Here is a 24,402-nt window from a genome sequence, read left to right on the forward strand (position 1 = left end):
TAATATTAAAACAAACGAGGGCTGTATCTTTGAAATTCATTTAGGACACGAAAAATGTCAGGATCGGCTCTGTTTCCTTTTTTTTTTTTTTTTTTATACAATATTAGTAAGTAACCGTAGCAAATACTTTTTGGGCATAACCGCCAATTAGTGATATAATATTATTTTTTATCTCTAGAAATTGAAATTAAAAATAATAATGGGCCTTAGGTGAAATCCGGTCCAATTAATTAATTTATATATAGTAAATATTGGCCCAAATAATTAAAGGAACTTATATTTATTATAAATAGGCCCAATCCAGTGGTTGAGTAAATACTAAATACATATCTCACCAAGTCCGGCGCACATTAGCTAACCAAATGGCGTCACTCTGCAACCCAATCCTCTTCCCACCAACGGCGATTCCCGCCCAAACCTCAATCTCCGGCGGCTCTATCCTGCGCACCGCCTTCTTCGTACAGCACGCGCCACCGACATTTTTCACGGCGAGAATTTCTCCGAAAGCTCCGAATTCAGTCCTAGGTCAGAAGTTCGTCTACCCTGGTCCAGCTCCTGATTTTGCAGCAGTTGTAAGCCGCTATGTGAATTTTTTCCCCAATTTAGGTTTGGATTGTTTACAATAATAATTTTGTTTCCATTAATTAATTTATATTTTGTTTTATTTGAAAATAATTAAAGGAGACGCAGAGATTCAAAGTTGAATTGCTGAAGGAACTTTCAAAGGAGAAGGAAACATTCGGTAGTGATATTCGAACGGTGGTTAGTGTGTGTGCAGAGGTAATATCTATGGCTTATCTGTTAATTAATTAATTAATTAAATAATTAATTTATTTATATATTTACCATTTGTGAGCTGTATGCTTTACTATTGTATTCAGGTATGGATTTTTATGGAATTTTGGTTAAATTGTAATAGTAGATTTCCAGATGAAATTTTAATTCAAATGAACGTTGCTTCATTTGGCTGCATGATGAAGTTTCGTTCATGTATTTATGCTTTAGATGAAATGTTCTTGCCGATTTGGTTAGTTTCAAACCAATTGGTGGATCGTCTGCTCATCGTCTTGCCGATTTCATAATACTGTAAAATTGGTGACTCTAAAAGAAATACATCTATGAGTTATGACTACGGAAACATCTTGTGTTTGACCTTTTCTGCTCTGGCATTTTAATCGAAAAACATCTAAAATGCTCGGTACTTTTAAACTGGTAAACAAAATAGTTGAACGGACATTAATTTGTATGAAATCCGGCCGGTTTATTAACACTCGACTTGCTTTTGTGATATCAGATATTCAGTGAATTCATGCATAAAGATTATGGAGGACCTGGAACATTAGTGATCGAGCCTTTCTCCAATATGATGATAGCACTAAACGAGAAAAATCTCCCTGGAGCACCTTTAGCTACTCGAGCTTCGTTATTGTGGGCCCAAAATCACGTCGATCAAGATTGGGAGGATTGGAACTCCAAATTACGCAAATGATGTAAACATATTTTCTTCAGTTTATTTCATCCATTTGATAATGTGGAGGAAATATGTGTTTCGGATATTGAAATTTCACTTGAAAAACTGTATCGGTCAAGACTCAAGAGAGAGAGAGATAGAGAGAGAGAGAGGGAGACTCTACTTTGCCAATCTTTTCTGTTGATGCTATATACACAAAAGGAATTATTAATCGATGTTTTCCGAATTTTCCGACAGGCAAATTTTTCGTTTTGACTTTTATCAGATTCAAGACTCTGAAATGCTCTGTAAAGACGGCCGCCATGATTTGGACCTTCCTATGGCAGAATTCGTCGATCTTGATCTCTGCTGATGTCTCTCACGTCTTGTGGCCTGGAAAAAAATTATCGATTTTCTTGTTTAGTATGATGTACAAGAAAATGATCTTTTAAATGATTAATATAACATTTTTTTTAAAAATTTGCATCTGTTGAAGAAGATAATCATTCATTGTCAGAATTACTTAATTTTGTCTTCCCTGATAACTGTCTGATTATTGCTAATCTACACTTAGTATAGTCATCTTTAAAGACTCTCTTGATTATAGAATATTATTATTTGCAATCTTTGCCTTCAATTTTTGCAGAACACGAGAAAATGGCCGAAGATTTACCTGATTGTTCTTCTCTACTGCAGAATCTCCAGCCTCGGACTCGGAATTCATCGGTAAATTTTCAACTGATTCCAACTGGTTTTTCTTCATTTTCGCATGCTTCTTTGCTTTAAGCACTTTCATAACCTCTGCAAAAAAAATCCCAGATCAAAATCAAAATCCCACAAAAAAAATAAAAAATTGTGAACATGCAAAAAAAAAAAAAGAAAAAAAGTCGAACCTTGAGTGGTGACGAGGCGGTAGGCCCGGCCAAGAACAAGGGTATCACTTGGCCGGAGAAGCTTAACACGAGTGTATCTGACGGTTGTCTTGTTATTGTCCGAATTCTGCTCACCGTTGTCGGAAATCGGTAACGGAATTATGAGAGAAACGTAGTGGCCTGGATTCATCTTCATCACCTCACTCGCTGCTATAGACCAATACATCCTCTCTTGTTTCCCACTGGGATGTTGTATTACCAGTGCTGCTGCATCTACTGCTTGGCAATTCCCCATTTTTTCTCTCTCTAAAATACCCCTCTCTCTCTCTCTCTCTCTCACACACACACACACACACAGACAGGTGCTGGTTTTTTTTTTTCTGTTGGGAATGTTTTGTGAAGAAGAAGATGATGAATTAGTTATGAAATAGACAAGGGAAGAAACTAGGAAAGAAGGAATTGTGTGAGAGGATAAATATCAATGGTCCCTTTTCTGTTTTCGCCTTCTCAACCAACTTATATGGTTTAAAATGCTCCATTTATTTAATTATTTTTTTTTAAAATTATTTTTTTAATTTTTGCATTATTGATTTGTTAGTGACGACAATGTATTATTAATTTTGGATTAGTGGTATTTTTATACAATTATTTATACATGATGGTACAAGTGCTATATATTTTATATGCATGAAATGAAACTTTTGTTTATTTTTCAGTGTCACAGCTTAAGGGGGCCGGCAGGGGTTTTCGATCAGAGACTGCCACGTGGCTTGCCATCAAAGGTGGTGATCTTGGTTGGTCAAGATTCAGATTTATGTGTCCTAGTATTAATATAAATATATGATGACATAATTAAGACATGAACAGTAGAATCTCGATAAATTAATAATCTCGTTTAAATAATAATTTCTTTCGATCTCAACTCGGTAAAAAATACTTTAACATTTCGCTAAATTAATAAAATTTTATAAAGTTTTTTTTACAAATGTAAGTTTACAACCGGCAAAATAATTATATTGTCAGTCTAATAAGTATTTACATGTTGCCGTATAAATCAGATTTAGAGTACACATCTGCCTGTTATTTAGTTAACATCAGGTCAACTGTTTTATGAGAAATTTAGTTATTTAAATATTTTAGTAAATTACACAAAATAAATTATTGTTCAATTGTAGGTCAAGGGAACCATCTCTAATGGCATATGGATTATTTAATAGCCAATCTTATAATAATGATAATAATTAAAAAAAAAAAAAAAAAAGAGCAGCCATATTGAAATTAGAGAGCAAAGAATATTTTCTCCTTCTTTTAATCTTGGATTTTTGTTCCTTAAATGTTATAATACTATGTTAATTGAAGTGGGGATCTGTCATAAAATCAAAAAGTGGCATCTATAAGCATTTCAGATTTCTACTAATTAAGATGCTTCAATAAAATATTAAGCATGATTAAGGAGTTTCACTTTATTAACATGCACTAACAATGCTTCTTTTTATGTGTAGTGTGTGGGGAGTGGTGGGATAATTATTGCAAGCTAATCTTAATTAACTTATATTTAATTACAAATATAATGTGGAAAACCAACTTAAGAAAGCTTAAACGCAAAGCAAGATTCAAACATTTGCTCTTACTTGTTATAACTTATAAGTTAAAGACCTTCATTTTTCGTCGTATTGACTAAATAGTAAAAGTTAGTAACATATTCGGTTCGTTTGGCATGATTCAAACTAATTCACGTTTGCAATTAAAAGCTATTCAATAAAATTACCGTACATCAATATTTTTTCGTGGGTAGTTACTAAAAAGAAAATGACAATATTATCCCTAAAAATGAGATAAATTAGGGTACTATTATTCTTAAAATATGGATATTATTGAAAATTCACATTCAATACCATATTTTAACAATTTTAATATTATCTCTAATACAAAGAATCAAATATTTCACGAGAATTAATAGAATACAATATAATATAATTCAAATTAATTTGATCCATAACCTAATTAATTTGAGTGACAATTTGCTAAACACCATTGGGCACTAGTACCTTTCAAACCATGACAATTATTTTCGCATCGGGACAATCTAAGCTGTCTATTTTCAGTCTAAGCTGTCCGATAGACTCTTAGCAAATCCAAAACATTCGATCAGACAGTTAACCATACAAAATATTTTTGAGGAAATTTTATCCAATTCCGCGTTAATTTACATGTTCGATTGTGTGCAGAGACTGTAACCTAAATCTGATTATAACAAGAATTATTAAATCTTAAGAAAGATCTTTGTCTTTTGAAATTGAGATTTCTTTTACCTTAATTACAAAGAAAGAAAAAAAAAACCACATTGTCCAAACATACACCTATCTAAACAATTAAATGTCAGCTTGTGTAAGCCATGTGAGGTGTTGGAGATCTAAGTTCCAAAAAACAATAAATGATGAATTGGACTATTATTTCTATTCAAACATGGCCTTAACTAATTGGGACAACAATCTATTTTTATTTAATTAAATCTTCCCAACTCGCCATTTTAATATTTAATGCTGATAGCCTCAGTTTTCTACTATTCGGACAGCTTTTAATTTGTTGTTATTTATGACTTGTTTGTTTTTTCCAAGTTAAAAAAAAAAAAAAAAAAAAAAAAAAAAAAAACTGATTTATGGTTTACACATCTGAACCTAATTTTGAAATGGGTTTTCAGAGTAGCTTTCCTTATATTCTTTCTTAATAGAAGGAAACATAGGCACTGGTTCAGTGTATCTTAAAGAATGTTCAAACTAAAATTAAAATATATTAATATATAAAGATTAATAAATTCAAATGCTTTTTGGAGTTAATGTAAGCCATTATTGAAAAGAAGAGGACAACAAGTTTGAATATTATACACCGGGTGATTCTGCACAGTTGATCTACATATAATAACACTTACACATATGTGCATACGTGTTTAGTGTATAGTTGTTTGTATAAATTTATAGTTGAAAACTACCTGAAGTTTTTCACTGGGCGTAGCATCCCGTAGTCCGTGAAATATACCACTTTTATCATATTATGGAGTTTTGGTCTTTGATTTGTCTTTGACCAAGATATGATTATCTATTGATTTAGAAATAATTATTTGTGATTACTTTGTAATGAGTATGTTGCAGGCGATCAGCTCGAGAAAAAAGATAGTAAAGATTGTGATTTGCCCAATTTCTTTTAATAAAGTAAAATTTCACTAACATGCCCAGAAAAAAAGATTTATATTATCATTATATTAAAAATACTATATTTTTTATTAAAAAATAAAATAAAATACTATAATAACTAATTAGGATCCAAATTAATTAAAGTTAGGTGTGAAGGGGGGCATGAATTGGGCTGTGGTCCTTCTAGTTAGGTAAGTTAGCTAACTATACATTTAGCTATTATACACTGACAAAGTTTGTGAACTCAAGTATTGCAATTTGCATTAGTAATCACTAAATTATGTAACGTGCCGCAAAATGGCTTATTTAATCTAGCTATTTGGTTTGATTAATGCGGAAATATATAAGAACTTAAATAATGAGAATAGAAATACATAGAAAGTAATAACATAATCCGTAGAGAGAAGGTAACAATATAATCCGTAGAGAAATACATAAGATACATTTCACAAACCACCGAGACGTAACTATATTCCCAATATTCAACCGTAGATTTTGGAAACGAGCTTTGTGTGGGTATGAGTTATTGTCAATGTCAATATAAATCACGAGTTTTGCATCATTTGGTAATGCACGACGCGTCGGTGATGCGGGCTGACTCTACCTAACAAATTAGCCGAAAACCCTAAATCGTCATATCGAGTATACGAAGTTAAGCATAATAATGCATATATTACACTTAGATATATATGATATGGCACTTCAGATAGTAACACTTCCTAACTAAATTAAATTTAAGTAAAATGTTTTCCATATTATTTATATTCTAAATATTAGTCACATTTCCTATCAATAGAAAGAAAGATAGAACATATATATATTCTACCAAATCACAGACAAGAAAAAGGTAAAAGCATGGGACAATTCGACAACCCTTTTCAACACTTTCACCCCTCAAAATTACACAAATGCCACTTCTAGACAACATTTTACACCTAATTTTTTCCTACATATGTTGCACGAAGGGCAAAATTGCACGAATTAATTATGGAAGAACCTAAACTTTTTCTTTCTTCATTTTTTTTTTTTTTTTTTTCTTGTGTGCACTTTCCACTATATAATTGACAGTGATATAACAATTCCATGCAAATCAACGTTAAACATAAAAAAGGAAAATTTGGAATCTTGGCAGGAACATGACTATGAAAGCAGCCAATGAGGAGGTGACACGATGCCTTTTGTGGTTCCTAAATAACGAGGAATCGAAGATGATTTTCATGTGAAATTTGCATGGTTGCCTGAATATTTGCAGACAGTAAAGTTTGATAGTTTGTATCAAATTTCAACTTTCCCTTAACATAAAATAGTGTGGGCAAACTGTCTTTTTCATGTTCGCCATTTATTTTGCCTCCCTCCTTTTTTTTGTATATGTGATTTTGATTTCGGGCGTGAATTTGTTTGTTTGGGAAAATTACGAGCAACCCTCTTAAGATAAAAGAAAAAAAAATCACTTTTTATTTGAGAAATTACAATCACCTCCTCAACTATGTATTATCTTACACGTCCACCTTTACGGTGTCAAATTTACCTACTGGATAAGGGGGGGTTTTCCGTAAAAAAATGCATAGTTGAGGGGTAGTTGTAATTACCAAAACAAGAGGGATTGTTTCGTGATTTGATCTTACCTCAAGGAGGTGACTGTAATTTGCCCAATGAATTTTGATACTATATGTTGTTTCATAATTTCAGTAGGCCGAGGGGTGAAAAAGTAAATTAAATTACTCGATACTCGACCCCTCGTATATCGCAAGAACTATGTTTGAAATTAGAACTATGTTTGAAATTAGTTCATTAACAGAACAAAACAAATTCGAATATTTTCTCTCGTTTGAGGGACTTCGAATGCTCAAAATTAATTTTTAAAATTTCAATAAAAATTCAAACAAGCTGAAATAATTGAAATTTAATTTCTTGTGGGCTGCTGCAAACAAAGTTGCCACTTTCCTCTTTACATTTAAAAAAAAAATTTGAATTATTATTCCACTAAATATTGTAAAAAAAAAATATATAAATCAACAGTATATAGAACTTTTAATATTAAATATTAATGAAAAGGGTGGTGATCTTGATTTGAGGCCCACACCATTTGGTTTTAGCCCATTAATTTGCAAAGATTAACAACTTGCCCCATATATTTCGGACTAAAGCCCATTAAGAGGAAGGCTGAATTTCTGAAAATAACTCGGAAGAAAAAAATTCGAATGACCCCGTATAAAAATGTAGCGAAAATAGCACTTAAGCCCCTGTAGTTTGAGCTTTGTGCACATAAGCCTCTTTTACTTTCAATATAAGCATATGACTCCCCTATAGTTTGAACTTTGTACACATAACCCCTTATACTTTTATTATAAGCACATAACCCCCATATGGTATTCACTTGGTAAATAATCATGTTCATTAGGAATAGAATTTTTTTGAAAGTACAAGGGGGTTATGTGCTTATATTAAAATACAAGGGTTCATGTGCTATATTGAAAATACAAGGGATACTGTTGCACAAAGTTCAAACCAAAGGGGGGCAAGTGCTATTTACCCAAAAAGAATATAGCCGAATATGAAGGTTCAAGAAAACACACACACACACACACACACACACACACACACACACACATGATATGAAAAATTAACACTGTCTTCACCATGATGTAATGAAAATGTTGGTTGATTATTTCAGGCACAAATAACTCAAGAGAAACAAGAACCATAATAAATCTTCATAATTTTCCATAAAAATTAAGAAAATCCGACAAATCTCGATAGAACTTACTAGTCCATTGAGGTTCGTTACAAACTCAAAAGGCCATTCGTTCTTTCCCATACATATCTCTAACACTCTTTCACGTAAAGAAATCAGAAATTTGCGTAAGGAAAAGTCATAAGCTTTTACGCCATCACAGACCACCGTAGCGAGATTGCAACCTCTTCTTCTCAAACTCCAGCTGAACCCACCAAGTAACATTAAGAAAGAAATAAAAATAAAAAAATCAGCAATTTTATTTATTAGTTTATTATTTATTTTTATTTTAAATTTGCAAAGAATCTTACCACTTTTCGGACACGATCATTGGCAGCAGGAGTACCTCCGAGAACAGATTCAGGGAGATAAGGGCTGCTAACACGCACCTCGTTCATTACAACTATGGTGCTTTTGTCCCAACGAACTGGTAGCCTGTTTATGTAATCTATTGCATCAATATATTTATTACATCATTCGCTCTTATAATTAATAATAGTACACCTAATTCAGCATCACACTAGCGAAATTTCAGTGAAGTTAATAACCGATTCACCGTTCTTTTCCGATGCCACGAATCTTGATGTACACATATTTAAGTAGATATTGTCTCTACATACACGCACAAACATAAACAAGAGCACAAAAAAAAACAATATTTCGGCACGCATATTCAGCAAATAGAGCAGGCAAGCAAAACACCAGTGCAATAAATTACGAACTAGTTGGTAACTTGAGGCTTAAGCAATCTTCGTCTAAGGGCAATCCAGTCCAATTACTTACTGTACTAGAATAACATTTCTTATTGCATCTATGTCCCAAAAAGTACCAACTTGAAGTTAAAAACATATTCAATCGGCCCCAAATAGTTAATAATCGTCATTGGCTGGTCTCACTAGATTGGACAGCATTGTTCAGTTATGCGATTATCGTAAACCAAATTCTCGTACACGGGCAAAAGCGTGTAACAATGTGAACAAATCGAGTACTATTCAAACCATATCTAGATCAAGTCGAAGCCATGAGAAAAATTGCTTAAATAATTATAACACAAAGTGCAACTCTCGCTCGATAATCACAACAATCGAACAAGCCAGTACCAATCAGCAATGAACAAGACCTATATTTTAAGTCCTTTCTCTTCATTTCGAACTAATTATCCCATCTTTACATCTTAATTTAGCTAAACATTTTACAGCAATCTCTTCGTCTAATTGAACTATTAATAAGAATCTTATACGGTTGCGAAAATCCAATTACGGAAAAAGCAGGGTAGGTATTTTAACTACGCAAAACTACTCCATAAAAGCAATGCACTAAGAAATTTCAATCGAAATTCAAGAAAACGCAACGCTTAATAATCGAGGGGGGGGGGGGGGGGGGGGGGGGGGGGGGGGGGGGTAAAAGAGACACATTACGTTTTCGAGAGAGCATCGAAAAGACTCTGCGCCTCTGATGTAACACCAACCCCAATCCTCTCTGCGTCGGCCTCCGCTTGTCTGAGATTCACAACCAAATAAACAAGTTCAAGAGAGATAATTCACAACCTAAATAAATAAAATAAAAAATTGGAAAAACAAAATTAAAGGTTTGGGAGTTAAACCTAATAGCAGACTCTTCTCTAGCTTGAAGAGAGTTGAGATCAAGGAAACACCTCTTCACATCAAGTGGATCATCGCCTTGACCTAAATAGCTGAATTCCTTGATGTAATTCGCCTTAATTAACCTAATATCCTTTCTCGCTCCTCCCCCAGATTTCGCCCCTTCTTGTTCATTTCCAAGCTTCAAAGTTAAGGAATTCACCAATAACAAAACAAATAATGCAAACCAGAATTCGAAAATTAACAGAAGAACAAAAACTAGACAGAGAAAAAAATAGATGAATTTAGAGCAAGGATATGAAGAATGAGGAGGTTGGAGGGGCGGTCGAAGGCAATGACTTGGGCTTGAAATTCCTCGCCGAGGGTGGTTTTGATTGATAGTACGCAGCCGACGGCGAATTCCTCGCCGTGAAATTGAGCTTCCATGGCCGCTGTACTCATATTGATTGCTGCACGAGTTTTTGATTTTCTCTCTTTTTTCCAAGTTTTATTTTTATTTTTTTTGGGGGAAAAAAAGAAAAAGAAAAAATAACACTTAAGTCGTGTTGCTGCAGTTTCTGAAAAAGCGCGGTTTCTCGGTACTGCGACTTTAGAGTTTTGTATATTGGGTCAGTGGGGAGGACCGGAGTCAAGGATCTGGAATCTGAAATTTGGATCCAAATATATATTTAATTGGGCTTTGGAAATTTAATAAAATTGAGCCCATTTTGTGTTTTTTTTTTTATTAATATTATTAGAATTTATTGTTATAAATTATAATAAAAAAGGTGACATGTAACTTATTGTTTTAATTATTTATATGAATTTATTGTTCTGGTTCTGGTTCAACTAAGAATGAGTTCTGGTTCGACTCATCAGAAAACTCAAACTCGCAAGTCGAAGTTCGAGCTTTAACGAGCCGACTCAGCTCATTTACACCATGTATCGAATCTTTACAATAAAGTGACTCCAAATCCACATATAAAATATGTAATATATATAATTCACATAAGAAAGTACTTGCCAATTTACTATATAAACTAAATCATTTGGTTGTATTTTGCTAGTTGAAGAAGGCGTGGATATTGGTGACAACATACATTATTACAATCAATAATTAATTAGGGGCTCTTTGAGAAAACCCCTCATTATTATTTTTAATTGAGGGAGGCCCAAAATATTTTAGTCCATTTGAGAAAAGTCCAAACCCATTTTCAGCCATTATGCTTTCCAGCTTTGCCCCCACCCGCCACATCATCACTGGGTCACGCTCAACGATTTTTTTTTCTTTTTTTTTTTCCGTTTTTTTTCTTCCGTCTTTTATGTATCTTCCTTAATCGACTATGAAGCATAGTCGATTAGCCTTAATCGACTATGCTTCATAGTCGATTAAGGAAATTATTTAATTATTTAATTTTTTTTTGTTTTTAATTTTTGTTTTATATCAGTTATAGTAATCGACTATGATGTGAAGCATAGTCGATTAAGATGCTACTAAAAGTAACAAATCACAACTGCGAAAAAAATACAAAATCAACTATGTATAACAAAAACAAAAAAATATACAAATATTATAAATGATTTATACAATTGAAAGCAAAACAAAAAATCCAAAAAAAATAAAAAAAATTGGAGTCGATGAACCTTAATCGACTACCAGAGCATAGTCGATTAGCTTAATCGACTATGAACATGTACATAGTCGATTAAGGTAACAGCCTGCGCGAAATTCTCTACACGCGCCTTCATCCGTTCAATCCACAAAAAAACCCTAAATATGCCTCACCATCGTCACCACACCGCCGTCACAACACACATCATCACCTTACTTTGATATTATGATGGTTTTTTAATTACAAATAAATAAATAAAATCACAACTCGCACCACCAACCAAATCAGAACCACCACCCATCAAAAATCCGACGACGACCCGACTTTGTTAAGATCTGCCGACGAGGACCCCGACCCGACTTCGTCAGCGACGGCGAAGGAGACAGCACCGACGACAATGGCTTCAACGAAATTAGCATCGTTGTTCCGTTCCGGATGGTTCTTCATCTTCCGATCAAGAGAGAGTAATCTAAGAATTGAGAGAGAAATAAAATGGAGAAAAAAAAACAGAGAATGGACGGGGAAAGAAGAGACGGGAGAGAAGAGAAAATAAGATTAGGGTTTGAAAGAGTATAGTAGACAATTAAGGGTAGTTTTGGAATTATGAAAATATCACTTGAGTGGAATATTAGGTAAGGGGGTTTTCTCTAATTATTTTTGGAAGGGGTGTTTTCTTAACTCATTTACCTAGATGAGGGGTTCTTGCTAATTATCCCAATTAATTAATACAAACACACAATAGTTGTAGTACTGCTAAGTACTAACTGCTCATCTGTTCCATAATATCTGTCTCTTTTGAGAATTTTTTTTGTTCCATATTATATGTCACTTTACAATTCCAATGCTGCATTAATAGCTTATTTTTCAATTTTAACATTATTAAATCTATAGCACTCTTCCTGCATTAATTAATAAACAAGAGTATTTTGGTCCATCAATATTTATTTTCCTAAAATCAAGACATATTTATTGAGATTCTTAAAATTTGTACCAAGGTGAAAAACGACACCCATTTAGGAACGGATGGAGTAACAAATATGAAAAACGACATCAATTTCGTTATTAAAAAAAATGAGAACTGAATTATTTTTCTTATAGATTCTTCAAAAGGAAAGAATTAATTCATGATGTTTAATTATTTATCGATGAAATCAAGCACAAAATAAGATCTATATATTTGTAGGATGAACAAATACAATAATGTTTAATTTATGTGAAGATTTTTATTTTTATTTTTTTTAACGTGTAAAGAACTGCTTTCCTTTTTTCCTTTCCACCAATAAATAATAATAATTAATAATATAATAATGAGATATACTCTATATAGTATATACGACTTTTCATGTTTGACTCAATCACCCTACAAATTTCTCTCCTTTTTTTCAGAGAAAATTAGGAATATCTCTCTCTCTCTCTCTCATCATCTCTCTCTCTCTCTCTCTCTCTCTCTCTCTCTCTCTCTCTCTCTCTCTCTCTCTCTCTCTCTCTCTCTCTCATCTCTCTCTCTCTCTCTTCATCTTGCTTAAAGTTGTGAAAAATGGGATCATCAAATAACCCATTCAAAGAGAAACCAAATTCCTCTCTCTCCAAAAAGTTACTTTCTTATCTTCTGTACGCCTTCCTTCCATTAATCCTCCTTCACTTTTATTTTAAACCCTTTTATTTTTCTCTTCCCTTCTCCTACACCATTAACCCTAATTTCATCCCCCCTTCTTCCAATTCCCAAGGTCTCTCTCTCTCTCTCTCTCTCTCTCTCTCTCTCTCTCTCTCTCTCTCTCTATATATATATATATATATATATATATATATATATATATATATATATATATATATATATATATATATATATATATATATATATATATATATATATACACACACACACACACACATATATTGCTGTATCTATTTATTCATATGAAGATTTCATTTTTTTTTTTTGCAGAAGTATTGAGAAAAACTATCGTACCTCAAGCAGCAACGTGCGACTACAGCAATGGAGAATGGGTCCCGCATAATCAGGAGCCGCTGTACAATGGGACAACCTGCGACACAATCAAACAAGGCCAAAACTGCATGGTTTTCGGCCGACCCGACAAAGATTATCTCCACTGGAAATGGAACCCTAAAAACTGCACCCTCCCCAGATTCAACCCTAGAAAATTCCTCGATCTCGTCAAAAACAGACACGTGGCGTTCGTCGGTGATTCCCTAGCAAGAAACCAGCTCGAATCACTCCTCTGCATGGTTTCCGTTTCCTCGAAACCGGATCTTCTCTACACGGGCGGAGAGGACAACAAGTTCAGGAAATGGCACGTGTCGTCGCACAACGTCACCTTCTCGATTTACTGGTCGCCGTTTCTCGTCAAAGGTGTCGAGAGAACAATCGAAAAAGACTTCAACACGTTGCATTTGGAATCCATCGACGAACGATGGGCGGCGGATTTGGATCATATTGACATGCTTGTACTTTCTATAGGGCATTGGTATTTGCACCCGGCCGTTTATTACTACGGAAGCTCGATAATCGGATGCCATTTCTGCGCAAACCACACCGAAACCGGATTCTACGATGTCTTTGGCAAGGCGTTGAGTACTACATTTGATTCGATAATCAAGAGAAAAGGGTCTAATAATAATAATCACGGAAACGGGATTAGGGTTTTCTTGACGACTTTTTCGCCTGCGCATTTCGAAGGGCAGTGGGATAAGTTAGGGGCGTGCCCGAAGACTCGGCCTTTCAAACAAGGTGAGATAGTTCTTGATGGGGTTGAAGAGGAATTGAGGAGAATCGGTATGGCGGAAGTGGAGGAAGCCAATAGAAGGTGTGGAAATAGTGAAAATGATTTGAAATTCGAAGCTTTGGATATTAGTAAGTTGGCTGTGTTGAGGCCCGACGGACACCCCGGGCCTTACATGAACCCGTTTCCGTTTGCGAACGGGGTTCCGGAGCGCGTGCCGAATGACTGCGTGCATTGGTGTTTGCCTGGACCTATTGACACGTGGAATGAGATTTTGTTGGATGTGATTAAGAGATGGAAGAGGTGAGCTTAAATTAATTATTACAAGATTTTTTTTGTTTTTTTTTTGGTTTTGTTTATGTTTCTACATTTACGGTTTTGGTGTTTGGAGGAGAAGTGTGAAGAGGTTGTTTTGGTTTGTTTATTGAGTTTGTTGGATTAGATATATTATTATGTATGTAAGAGCTCGTACACATGGTCAGCTAAGTGTGATTTACGGTTCTCGTATAATTTGTAGATTATTTTACAAGAGATTAGATTTATCCAGTGCACCTATATGTTCAGCTGCGAGTTTCTTCATTAACAGAAAAATGCACGTTTAATTAAGATTCCTAAAAATTCACCTATATATCCAGTGCACCTATTATTTAAAATTAATCTTTAGTCCCACCAACCTACATTAATCTTTAGAATATATGGTTTAAATCTTTTACAGAGCAAAAAAAATTCTCAAGGTAATTATTGAATTTATCATATCTATTTTTTTTATTTTTTCTCATTCTTTATTCTTTAATTATATGTTGGAATCTGTTGAAGTATCTTAATGAATTACATGATTTTAATTTTTTTAATTTATTTAGAGTTTCCGTGTGTGTTAATTAAGAACTTTGCACAAACTCTTATTAATCTTAAAAGGGAAGAAAAATTAAAAGCAGTAATTAATATTTAATAATACACATAAATACAGGACTTTCTGACTTCACATGCACAATTATTTTAGGGACTATTAGTTATAACCCCCTCTAGTGTTTTTTTAATGATGGGGGATTCAGCCATATTTTCAATATTGGTAGGAAACCCACTACTTTAATTAATCCCGAAAATAGCCTTCTTGAAGCCACGTTATGTCTAATAAAAAAATCACTAGAAATCAGGAAAATAAACTGCTAAAACGTGTTGGATTTTATCCCCAAATCTCGCTCTCCCTAATCATTCCATAACTCCCACTGCAAAACCTAAATTTGCTAACGACTACGCCGGTGACAAAACATATGAGTAGAAAAATTGAATCTGCCAAATTCTTAAACTCACTCACCCACCAAAATCTGCGATACAACCATATTGTATTGTTCCCTGGGTAAAAAAAAAACGAAGAAACTCCCAAAAAAGTGAAATTCTTGAAGCTATGGACACCAACGCAGTGCAATCGGGAAATAAAGCAACGCCTGGGAGCAGTAAGTATTCCCCTTGAAATAGTCTTGTTCATTAATATCCTCTTTTCGATTATACCAAAAAACACAGCCTACAAATGTGTTTGTTTTACATTTTGTTTTTGTGAACAGGAGAACGTAGGACGAAAGCATTGAACGACATTCGGCTAACCGACGCATGTAATTAATTTGTATTCCTGCTGTAATTTGTGGGATTTGGTGGAAAATAGACTATTTGAAGTATATTTATGGGGAAATTAATACAATTTTAATCGTGGGTAAATAGACTATTTGAAGTATATTTATGGGAAAATTAATATAATTTTAAATCGATGCATTTGTTAAGTAAAATCTGTGTTTTCATATATGTAAGAAAAATATTTAATTATTTTTTTGGAAAAAAAGGAAAAAGAAAAAAAGGTGGAAAAAGAGAATCAACTATTTGAGTTGAAAAAAAAGAAAACAGTCTATTAATTGAAAAAAGAAAAAAAATAGTAATAGACTATTTGTGTTAACTGTTAATAGACTGTTTTTAAAATTGTTAAGTAGTTGTTTCGCAATTAGCGAAAATAGAAATAGTTCAATCTTACATTTGTAGTTTTGTTGGTATATATTTGGAACAGATGACTTTGAAAATAAAACGTGCAATTCGTGTTTGAGTATACTGCAGACATACTATTTTGTAAGCAATTCCTTGTAAACTATGTAATTGTAGATTATATGGCTATATTGTAGTTGTTTGTTTAAATAGTTCATTAAGATTGTTATTAATCTGTTATTCTTGATGGAATTAGTGGGTATTTATATGTAGTACTCGCTCGGTCAAAAAAATCGCATGCCATTGTGATTCCAATAGTCTATTTGCTTGGGTGTCTTGAATGTTCTGGAATAATTATTAAACTGTTTTTGTTAACTGTTAATAGACTATTTAGGTAATAGTGCAGTAGTTTGTACATAGACAATCTGTAAAAAGACTATTCTGCCTAGGTATAAATTGACTATTTTGCAAATAGACTTTTTTTGAAAATAGGTCAATCTCCATGCCATTGTGATTCGAAATAGTCTATTTGCTTGGTTGTCTCATTTATTATCAGTGTTCTAAAAATCGGTCGAGGCGGTCCAAAACCTTTACGATTTTCGTGTAAAGGTTTGAAAAATCGGTTTTTTGCCTGTGAGGCGGTTTTAGGCGGTCTGAGTCGGTCCGAGGCGGTCTAAGTCGGTCCGAGGCGGTCTGAGGCGGTCAAACCTTTAAGGCGGGTCAAACTCGGTGGCAAAAAATCGGTCAAAAATCGGTTAAAAATCGGTTTTTTTTTTTTTTTTTAATTTTTTTTTATAATTCAATATAAAAGTTGGATTTTAATAAAAGAAAATATGAGTTTATGCCTTATTTTGTTTATGTTAATTGTTATTGTTAAAGAACTAATGATGTATGCCACGAATGTTCAAGAATAAATGTAAATTCAAAAAAATTGTTTTTTTATTTATATTTTATAAGGATATTTATGTATTATGATCTTATGATTATTAAACTTTTATTATGTTATTAGGATATATACATGATGGAGATATAACTATGTTTAAATATCTTTTTACATATGTTTGGAGTATTTATAAATAATATTTAGAAATATATTATATTAAATTTTAAAAACCGATTTATTTCCGATTTATCACTGATTAATCACCGCCGCACCGATTAATCGTGAGTCGGTGCCTGACCGACTCGGACCCGATTACCGATTTTTACAACCTTGTTTATTATTAATAAACTATTTTTGTTAAGTGTTAATAAAATATTTTGGAAACAGTTCATTAGCACGTACATAGACAATTCTGAAAAATAGACTATTCTGCCTAGATAGACTATTCTATAAATATTTTTGTAAATTAACCAATAAGTAGTTCTATGCAGACCGTGTTTGATATGCATTTATTTTTTACATGATGTTGATCTATATTGTCTTAACAGAGGGCACACAACGATAGTAGCCTGTTTCATACGCCAAAGAACATTTTCGAGGAACATTCAATCATCAAGGAAGAAATCGAAATAGACTATCTCCAAATGTGGACAAAAATTGTGAAAACTCTTCTAGAATGGGGGAAGTGCAAGGACAACAGGACGAACAAAAACGTAAACACTAACATAGCTTGATCACTATAACCCTTAAAGTGGATTTTGTTTAATGTTGTTGACATTTGTTATTTAAATTTATGTTTTCTTAATTTTCAAGATATGTTTAAACTTTGTTTTGTTATAGCATATATTGTCCTATTATATAAATATATGTAATATAGATCATTTTTATGTTAGCATCATTAATTCTTCAGTTAAAAACAAGTATATTTATGTAATTAACTCCAACACAACTATAATTTTTCAGTTAAAACAACTATATTTATGTGAATAACACCAACACAACTATATTTCTTCTGTTAAAAAAACTATTTTTCAATTAAAACAACTATTTATCAATTAAAACAACTATAAATTATCAAGATCAACTATCAAATATAGTTAGATTAATGAAATCGACTCCAACTGTAACGAAAACAACTATAATTTTGTAAATAACACCAGCACAATTTCAACAAACGAACATCCGATTGACAATTAATTGGACAAAATTAGCTCCCAAAACAATACAAGTTTCTACAATTCAGCACTAAAAAAATCGAAAAGAAAAAAATTATGAATTTAATTAAAAAACGAAGCAAATCCTGTGCATCTGCCTCGTTGCCCTCTCCCCAAAGTAAGCTTCGCTTTCATTCGATTCCTCCATTTCTGAAGGATAATTATCCGACAATTTGTGATAAATCTTCTTCCTTTAGAAAATAATTTGTTCATTTGTTTTCTAATTGAATGATAAAATGGGTCTGGAAGCAGTCGCAGAGGCAACAGTTGAATCCTTGAACAAGGCAGTAAAACTAGTGTTGGTCGGGGTGGAAAAGAGGAGTGAAAGTTGGCGGCCACTCCTTGGCCGCCGCCGCCGCCGTGTTCTCCTTGAGCGTCGTCACCGACGAAGAGTCGCTTGAATTTGTATTAGAGGTGCCGAGTTTTTAACGGACCGCGGGGGTCTTCCCTTGTCAATGTCAATATGTGGCCCCCCTTCGTCCTCTCCTTGGCCGCGTCGCCTTCGCCGCCCCCACCGAATCCCCAGATCGAGACATAATAGAAGACGTGATGAAGATGATAGAATGACGATTGGGTGCTAAAGATGTGAGGTTTTATGATTATAAGATTTGGAAACTGCTGATTTAACGTGATCACATATTTTATTAGATTTAATTATTCAGGGGTAGAATAGTCAGGTCAAAATCCAATTTTAATTAAAAAGAATTTTAAATATTATTAAGTGAGGGGGATCTCACTAATATTAGAAAAGGAGTTGTATCCACCTTCATATAGTCAAATGTATTAGGGGGTTCTCACTAATTATTCCATTATTGGATTTATTTAACAATATATAGTTGATCGATCGATCAAGATTAAGCTTAATTAATTATGACATTGATGATGTCATACTTGAGAATCCTGATCTTCCAGAAGTGGAACCCTGACGTCATCAATGGTAGAAGAATTGATCTTGCCATTATTATTTTTTTTTTTATTATTGTCCAATTTATTATAGGGAAAATGTGGGATAACCCCCTAGTTTTGAAAATATATATGAGAAGGTCCAATGTTTTTTTCTCTCTAAGGCAAAAACCCAAATTCTGAACTTAATTAGGTAGACCCCCTAGACAAATTGATATACCTGTTTTACCCTTATAGAATCTGTTTTTTAATCACTTTTGTACGCATTCTCTCTCCACTCCCGTGAAAACCCTAGTCTTCTCTTTCTCGATGTTTTCTCTCTCGTTAGGCAAACCACCGCTCTGTTCCCCTCTTCTTCCGCCACTGTCATCGCCGCCGTCAAATCAGATGACGAGCAAAGCGAGACCAGCGGCACCCTTGACATGTCAGCCAAAAGCGCAACCGCGACGAGGACGGGAAGAGAGACTTCGACGGCGGCAACGACGGAAGCCCTACTCGAGGGCGGCCGTGGAGGGTCTAGGGAATTGGTGCTGCAAATTGAAATCGATTTGCTGTTATTATTACTTCATCCTCTTTCCCTTTCTTCTCCATCTCCAAACTAATTATGTCAAGCCAGCAAAAGCAAGCAAAACATAATTGTGGTTTTCTTCTCCACTTGGAGTCCCTCAACACGTTTGCCTCCATTTCTCATTTCTTACACTAATTGATAATGGATTTGCCACTGAGCTTCCAGATCTGAGAATATTTTCATTTAAAATATTTTATTTTTTTTGAAATTAGAAAATATGGTTCTTAAAAAAAACGAGCTCTCAGATTGGTATGTGATCTTGGATATTATTGAGCTTATGATTTAATTTGTAGATTTAATTCTCAAAAGTGCCAGTGCAGTTAATTATATTACTGAACTTATGATTTAATTTGTAGATTTATATTTTTTCTGTAGATGGTCAGTAAATTGGTGCTGCAAATTGAAATCTCTAGTGTGAAAATGGAACGGCGGCAGTGCCATCATCAGAAAGAAAATGTATAGTTGCGTGTATAAAAGAAAAGGTATAGTCGTTCGTATAAGGTTTGATGTAATTGCATTTTCGATTTTTCTGTTCGTTTTCTCTAACTTAGTATTTCTTTACCACAGGGATTGTTGTTTTTGCTGCTTCTATACATGAAGGAATGATGGGAAAAGTACGCAATGAAGTGAAATTCATTAAGAGTATAGAATACTATAGATGTCTATAGTAGTATATGACTATAGTCATATATAGTAACATATAGTAACATATATAGTAACATGTAGTCATATATAGTCACATGCAGTCATATACATATAGTCATATATAGTCACATGCAGTCATATACATATAGTCATATATAATCACGTGTAGTAACATGTAGTAATATATAATTATATATAAACTATGTGGTTTTTCTGATGTATAGTGATGTTGATGATTGTGTTTTTTCATTTTTTTGTGCGGTAATAATTTATGATCACGATTTGTTCTTTGTTGAAGAACATATGCATGTGATTGTGTATTACGATATATATTTGTACGAGTTGATTTATAATATCAAGATTTTATTGTGATATTTGTTGTTTGTGTCGATGAAGTTCTTTTTTGTATATAATCAGTTTTTTGTATATAATCAGCGGTCTACATAGTCGGTCGACTATATATAAGTGGTCTACATAGTCGGTCGACTATATATAACTGATATATAACTTTGGGGTGAAGAGAAAGTACGGGACAATATATAACTCTCGTGTTGGATGAGGAGTCTGTCAGGCGAGTCGGTGATGATAGAGTGGGAGGACCGGCAGTTTCTCGACAATTACGTCTTATTCGAAACTTGGCTGTACTTGTTTCAGTGTAGGAGAGATTTGCATAGTCACACGTGGTCATATACAAATAGTCATATTTAGTCACGTGTAGTCATATACATGTAGTCATATATAGTCACGTGTAGTCATATACATGTAGTCATATATAGTCATGTGTAGTCATATACATGTAGTCATATATAGTCACGTGTAGTAACTCGTAGTAATATATTGTTATATATAAGCTATATAAGTTATGTGTTTTTTCTGATGTATAGTGTTGTTGATGATTGTGTTTTTCCAATTTTTTGTTGGGTATTAATTGATTTATAATATCAAGATTAAATTGTGAATTTTTATTTTTGGTGTAGATGAAGTTTTTCTTTATATAATCATATGTAATATATATACAATAGTCATGTGTAGTCAATTTCAATACAGTAAATTTATCAAAATATTGAAACAAAATTAAAAATTAAAATTAAAAATTAAAAAAATTAAAAAAATTAAAAAAATTAAAAAAATTAAAAAAATTAAAAAAATTAAAAAAATTAAAAAAATTAAAAAAAATTAAAAAAATTAAAAAAATTAAAAAAATTAAAAAAATTAAAAAAATTAAAAATTACAAAAAATTAAACAATTTTAAATTATAATAGCCCACTCCGCAGACGAATGCTCCCATAATGCTACATTTATATAAAGTATTTCAAACAATTAAATCAATTAAATGGATGAAGATAAATTATATAAAATCACTTTTGGGTTTTTCAATTATTATTCTCACCTTCTTTTGAGATGATAAACATGCATTAAATACAAAGTGTGCACAACCACTATTTTCAATTTCTGAATAAATAACGGTGTAAATGAGTCGAACTCGAGTTATTATATATTATTGTGAAATGTATGTTTAAAAGTGAGGTGGAACTTAATTAAACTCGTCGGAAAGAACGAGCTTTTAATTAATTTATCAATTAATTAATTAATTACCTTCTGTAATGGAAAGTATATGGAAAGAGCAACGAGCCGAACGTGCTTGCGTAGGGAATTCCAAATGGCTTGAATGCGGGTACAAAATAAGGTCCCTTCAATTTCGTGCACCATATCTGAATACTGCTACGTATCGCTCTGCTGAAAATCGCTTGTCGATCGAGAAAATAATTATATCTTAATTAATTAAATATTAAGGTTATAATTATAAGTTAATTAAAAAAAATTAATTAATCTCACTGTTAGAACGATAATCAAGAGTTCGAAATTAAGCTCAAGTTTCCATGCAGTGAGATTTTTTTCCAAGAACAATATTGCAAGAAGAGCTGATTGTACCGTTCCGAAAAATGTGTATATGATGTATCACCTGCCACCTCTTACACCAGGGCTCTCCATTCACATGTGCGTTAACCATCGGAGGCCGGAAACAAGGAAAATACTTATATATCCAACATTACAAAAATAATAATACGGCATATTAAACATAACAATTTGGTGATATTAATAAAAAAATAAATTGAGGGGTTACTGCAAATAAAAAAATACCTCTAACAGTGTCAGACAACCACCCATCTGCGCCGCCTCAGCTCGCGTAGCCATGCCCAATTGTTGATACAAATAGGCCAATGTAGCCGAACCTCAGGAATAGTCGGAAATCATATCGATCTGCTCTAATAGTGGAAAAAAATCTACTTTCACCTTCGATCCACTCTTATCGACAAACAACAGCTTTCCGAGCAAGTACGCAATATATGCTCGTACCGGAAACTCGGACGCAAATGAAGAATTGTCTCCATACATCCTATCCAAATCATCTAATCAGGATCCGCCACCATACCACTTCTCCATATTTTGGGGCTCGGCACCGAACGCTCTCGCACCTGCATAAATCACATCTGCCTTATCCATCCAAACGTTAGGGCGCTTTCCACTAACTCGCAAATGCATGATATATTGCACATCGTGGAGAGTAATTGTCATCTCTCCAAACGACATATGAAAGCTGTTGGTGTCTGGCTGTCACCTCTCGATAAAAGCCTCTATCAATGGGTTATTGTGCTGAGGGAACGAACAATAACGCAAGTGATACAACCCCGTACTCTCCAGTAGTGAAACACTATAATAGTCGTCGGGGCCTTGCCAAGTAGACTTCGCATGAGACCGCAATATGTCCGCCCTGTTGAAGATATATTGATATTTAAGAATAGGAAAATCAACTATAAACATTTTAAACAAAATTTATTAAAATTAATAAGTATTACCTTTCCCTCCCATATGTCGTAGGCAATATGAGCTCGAAAACTCGGAATCAAATGAGGGTATTTTGGTCCACCGGGTGTCTCACCATCAACTTCCACGGTCGAGTAGGAAGAGTTTTTTTCGGACCGGGCCGGGACCTCGGGTTTGGGGCATGAGTAGAACCACCGGAAGTACCAGCGATTGTATAAGCCGGAGGCGGAGGCGGAGTCAAACCGTCATCGTCATCATCATCGGATGGCAAATCAGGCACCGGGAACTGATAATTCTGCTGAAAACGTAGTCTTGGATCGTACTCGTCCTCGTGAGGATCCATATATGTATCCATCTCCTACTCGGGCTCTGCCTCTGTCTCATCCTCCTCCTCCTCGATTGTTAACGTGGTTGTACAAAAGCACCAGTCTGTTCCCCATGACGTTTAGAACCGGTAACATTACAGTTGTGCGTTCTGCCCTCCCGTTCCGCAGTACTCTCCTCCACCGGATTTGCAGGAGGACGAATCAGGGACCCTTCCCTTTTCCCATTCCCAAAATTTTCATCCAATTAGACATCCTACAAACATAAAACATATTTTAAATTAATTAAATTAATCTAATTTATTTTTTTAAAAAATAAAAAATCTCGAACGCCCGGTTTGGGCGTGAACCGGGCGAGTGAACGCCTGGACCGGGCGTTCACTTGTCCGATTCACGCCCAAACCGGGCGTTTTTTATTGCATTCGACGCCCAAGATGGACGCCCATGGGGTGTTCGAACGCCCGAATCGGGCGTTCGAACACCCCATGGGCGCCCATCTTGGGCGTTCATCCTAAAATTACCGGAAAAAAAAGCCCCTACAATTCGATTTGTAGGGGCTTTTAACATGAAATTGGTTGCGTAAACGACATGGGCACTGCATATTTTACATAAATTAGTCGAAATTACCTCAAAAAACCGAAGCTCAATGATTTTTTAAGCTTGAATTCGAAATTTCTATTTTTTTTTTTTTTTTTGCTATTTGCGGTTTTGTGGTTTTTGTAGTTTTAGAGAGAGAGAGTTTTTTTTATGAATCGCGAATAGCAAAAACGTAATCGCGAATAACATTTCACTTTGTATATTGGGTCAGTGGGGAGGACCGGAGTCAAGGATCTGCAATCTGAAATTTGGATCCAAATATATATTTAATTGGGCTTTGGAAATTTGATAAAA

The 24,402-nt window shown here is 33.9% G+C and overlaps 4 protein-coding genes and 1 long non-coding RNA gene across 5 annotated transcripts; 3 read left to right on the forward strand and 2 right to left on the reverse strand.

Annotated features, from left to right (window-relative positions):
• The first annotated feature begins 245 nt into the window (after positions 1–245).
• LOC105974767 (protein PLASTID REDOX INSENSITIVE 2, chloroplastic) lies at positions 246–1,930 on the forward strand. The gene is made up of 3 exons (XM_012999916.2): positions 246–572; positions 682–780; positions 1,295–1,930. The coding sequence occupies exons 1-3, from the start codon at positions 363–365 to the stop codon at positions 1,487–1,489; spliced, it is 504 nt and encodes a 167-aa protein (XP_012855370.1). The 5' UTR covers positions 246–362; the 3' UTR covers positions 1,490–1,930.
• On the reverse strand, positions 1,609–3,025 carry LOC105974595 (uncharacterized). Its single transcript, XM_088818393.1, has 3 exons — positions 2,344–3,025; positions 2,124–2,251; positions 1,609–1,843 (listed from the first exon to the last, which is right to left on the reverse strand). Exons 1-3 carry the CDS (start codon positions 2,615–2,617, stop codon positions 1,739–1,741), a joined length of 507 nt encoding a protein of 168 aa, XP_088674519.1. The 5' UTR covers positions 2,618–3,025; the 3' UTR covers positions 1,609–1,738.
• A 5,192-nt stretch (positions 3,026–8,217) lies between these two features.
• LOC105974810 (uncharacterized) lies at positions 8,218–10,304 on the reverse strand. The gene is made up of 5 exons (XM_088818394.1): positions 10,147–10,304; positions 9,851–10,015; positions 9,666–9,746; positions 8,559–8,682; positions 8,218–8,452 (listed from the first exon to the last, which is right to left on the reverse strand). Exons 1-5 carry the CDS (start codon positions 10,287–10,289, stop codon positions 8,405–8,407), a joined length of 561 nt encoding a protein of 186 aa, XP_088674520.1. The 5' UTR covers positions 10,290–10,304; the 3' UTR covers positions 8,218–8,404.
• A 2,580-nt stretch (positions 10,305–12,884) lies between these two features.
• LOC105974596 (xyloglucan O-acetyltransferase 1) lies at positions 12,885–14,723 on the forward strand. The gene is made up of 2 exons (XM_088818226.1): positions 12,885–13,167; positions 13,386–14,723. Exons 1-2 carry the CDS (start codon positions 12,978–12,980, stop codon positions 14,486–14,488), a joined length of 1,293 nt encoding a protein of 430 aa, XP_088674352.1. The 5' UTR covers positions 12,885–12,977; the 3' UTR covers positions 14,489–14,723.
• Positions 14,724–19,246: 4,523 nt separating this feature from the next.
• Positions 19,247–20,734, forward strand: LOC148770363 (uncharacterized). Its single transcript, XR_016031313.1, has 2 exons — positions 19,247–20,199; positions 20,285–20,734. It is a non-coding gene; the product is annotated as an uncharacterized LOC148770363 (long non-coding RNA).
• The last annotated feature ends 3,668 nt before the right edge of the window (positions 20,735–24,402 follow it).

This window comes from Erythranthe guttata, chromosome 5, assembly GCF_056151865.1.
Source record: "Erythranthe guttata isolate IM_541 chromosome 5, IM_541, whole genome shotgun sequence".
NCBI lineage: Eukaryota > Viridiplantae > Streptophyta > Magnoliopsida > Lamiales > Phrymaceae > Erythranthe > Erythranthe guttata.